The sequence below is a fragment of the Morone saxatilis genome, unplaced genomic scaffold (genome assembly GCF_004916995.1).
Source record: "Morone saxatilis isolate NCDOM2014 unplaced genomic scaffold, NCSU_SB_2.0 Contig1, whole genome shotgun sequence".
Classification (NCBI taxonomy): Eukaryota; Metazoa; Chordata; class Actinopteri; family Moronidae; genus Morone; species Morone saxatilis.
The window spans coordinates 2,263,873-2,267,157 of NW_023339651.1; the positions used below are offsets into that span (position 1 = coordinate 2,263,873).

At 39.0% G+C, this 3,285-nt stretch overlaps 1 protein-coding gene across 2 annotated transcripts in view; it reads right to left on the minus strand.

The window, feature by feature from the left end:
• The window catches only part of grnb (granulin b), a gene marked incomplete in the record, with an annotated part of 15,630 nt that overhangs the window by 11,764 nt on the left and 581 nt on the right, over nt 1-3,285 (minus strand). For both annotated transcript variants that reach the window (XM_035663223.1, XM_035663233.1), the window contains 3 exon segments: nt 275-388; nt 1,234-1,374; nt 1,623-1,763. In XM_035663223.1, the coding sequence (XP_035519116.1) occupies nt 275-388; nt 1,234-1,374; nt 1,623-1,763 (396 nt within the window).

The window sequence follows — 3,285 nt, forward strand, 5'->3', positions numbered from 1 at the left end:
TTCTTACTGCTGCAGCTTCACATTAAAACACTGGCCGATCTCAATAATGTTCAAAACAATCGTGATTATCACTTTGGCCATAATAGTGGAGCCCAAATACCCAGAGAATCAGTTTTAGATAACAACACCTTCAAAATAACAGCAAGCAGAGCATCAAATGCTGCCTATCAGAGCATGTGATATGCTTCTGGGTGTGAAGTGCTCGGGGTTTGTGGTTTTAAGTGTTTCAGTGTGTGTGTGTGTGTGTGTGTGTGAGTGAGCTCATGTGTATCACCTTCGCTAATGGACAGCAGCCCCAGGAGCCGTCGATAAGCTGGCAGCAGGTGGTGTCATCCGGACACTCAGACTCCTGGTCCGGACAAATGACCGCCTTTACTTTGTCCCCGAGCTGGAGCCATCATACATCACAGCCGACGCATACCAACAACAGCAGCACACACGGACCAAAAAACACACAAAAACAACACGTCAATGACAGGATCGCAAATGTATTAACTGTGGAAATAGTTATTTATCTGGAATTTAAAAGGAATAAGGCAGTAAACAGAGAGGTTGAAGAGTAGTAATCGAACTAAAATTAGATTTAAAAAAATACATCCACATATTGAGACAGCTGTAATGATTCATTTAGGTGTTATTTAAATTAAGTGTGCATGACAACTAGTTAGCAAGTAAGCAGGGGCGATGAAACAGGTGATGAATATTTTTAGTACAAATGCAAACATTGACAGTTCAATTGTATGAAAACATCCACTCATATATGATTAACAGTTAAATACCATCCAGACAAAGAACCGCTCGTCGTTTAAGAGGCCAAATATAAAAGTGAACAATCTTTACTTGAGTTTTGACTTTATAAAATGAATTACTACTTTACTAGTTGTTCATAAACATGTATTTAAGATAACTTATTATTTTTGCTGTTACACTTACGAGTGTTTGTAGACAAGTTTGTTTTCTGTGGTTTATGTCTAATGTTATTTACCGCTACACTTCAATAATAGAGGACTTATTCTATACGCTCTTTGTATTGGACGACAGTAAAGAGAGATAAGAATAAACAAAGCGCCAATGCAGCAGATATAATGGCGTCCAATGACCTACATTCTTCAAACAATTACATTATTACGTCTAAAGTCGAGCTCGAACTTCACGCCTCATTGATTCGAGTGCAAAGGTCGACAAACAGCCCAGATGAGTTCAGAAGAGACGATAAAGCTTTGTAAGAAATACCTGAGGGATGAACAGAGTCGGTTTGGTGGGAACTCGTGTCATCCAGGGCAGAGAAACTGTCTTATTAACACATTTGGAGTGAACGAGATCACAAACCGTCCCCTCGAAGCAGCAGTGGAGGTGATCTGAACAACACTCAGCCTACAGCAGAGAGACAAAGGTTTAACTGAAACACACTGAAGACACAAACGCACCTTAAATTCTACAAATACTGTGTATCACAGACTCCTTCAAACACACCCAGCTCATAGTCGCACACCCACAAGTGATGGCTGAAGCTGCAGTGATCGCAGTAATAGTAGTATTTTTGGCTACGGCTATGAACCACATCTATCTACGGGTACATAAAGTAACTTTAACCTGACACGTAACTGAATGGATCGACTCACATGTGGCAGCGGGCAGCATCCGTATCCGCCCACGGTGTTCTTGCAGCAGGTGTCTCTGTCCTCACACATGCCTCCATCAGGACAGACCAGCGCTGTGCTCAGGCCCAGCAGAGCCAGAAGCAGGATCCCCATCTGCAGAGTCTGAGCACCAGGAGAGGACTGTCAGAAACTGAGCTTTACTGATACACAAGAGTCCTGAGACTATTGTCAACAGATTCTATCTAATCTTCTCAGTCTGTGTTTCTTTCGGGGGTTGTGAGAAACCACCAAATCTCTGTGGAGGACGATAACCAAGGTGACAAAAGGTACAGCAGCTCCGCGAGCATTCCTGCTGATAAACTGGATTTCAACTCTGAGCCAACACATATCTGCTGGAAAGTTCATGTCCCTTTTTATGTATCTATAGCACTCGTATGTTCGGCTTTCTATATCTGAAACAACTGCTACACAGTCACCTTATAAACAATTAGCACTCAGTTAGGCAGCTGCAGATTTTAGGGCTGAAGCTAACGACTATTTGGATTAGGAATTAATAATTTAGTGAAACATTACATCAGAGTGCTGTGTTCAATTTGCTTCCTTTGTCTCAGTAACAGTCTAAAAGCTAAAGATACTCCATTTTCTGTCGTACATGACAAAGAAAAACAGCAAATGAGAAGCTGGAACCAGATATTTTGGGCATTTTTTCTTCATAAATTAATAAAACAATTAACTTATTACCAAAATAGTTCATTTTCTGTCGACCAGTTGATCAATTTATAGAGCAATAGTTGCAGCTCTATACATGGTGTACTGCTCTAAAGTTATCTGATAAACAAACATTGCACAATTCAAGAAGACAAAAATGGTTATTCAGCATTAAAGGAAGAACATGACACAAATTTTGAGCTGTCAGTCGACTTCAGCTCGTAAACAGCTGCAGGACTGTGGCGACTGATAAGGAACTGAAGAAAGTATTTATACACAGCTAAGTGTGATAGCGACCTTAAAGATCTTAAATAAAACCAGAAAAGAGCAAATAAATGTTCCCAGAGCCCAAAATATTCATATATTATATTATTTATCATATTTTTACAATATTAAACAGTAAAAAGGAAGAAATACACAAACTGGAAAAAGGTGGAACGAGCAAATGTTTGACGCAAATGTATATTTTATAAGAGAGAGTCAGATAAGATTTAGATTGTGTAAGTGTAGACAGATTAACAGGGTTGAGGCCTTCTTGATTTCCCATTTTAAACATATACACAGTAGGTCTATATCTCAGCATTTGGTTCACTTCTGTGAAGAAAAATAAATTGTCCAGTAGAACAAAGACTGAGCATCAGGGGCAAGAAAACACTGAATCTGTCAAAAAAATACATAACACAGACAGAGAATTGTGTAAAAAATTCCCTAAATCGGAAATAATCTGCTCATAATTCATCCAAATCTCTCAAAAACTTCTTGTTCATTGAACAGTTTTTAATATAATGTGAAATATCCATAAGCTTTGTCACTGATTCAGTTTAATGAATGATAGAAAAGGGCTCTCTGAGGGAAAGATGTTGGTTTAAAGTCCAGTCTTTAGTACAGTCCTGGATCTATGAACCCCTCTCTGCCTCAGAGCTGTTGTTTCTCATTATGTATTAATTATAAAATGAGATATTCCTTTAATAGTCCC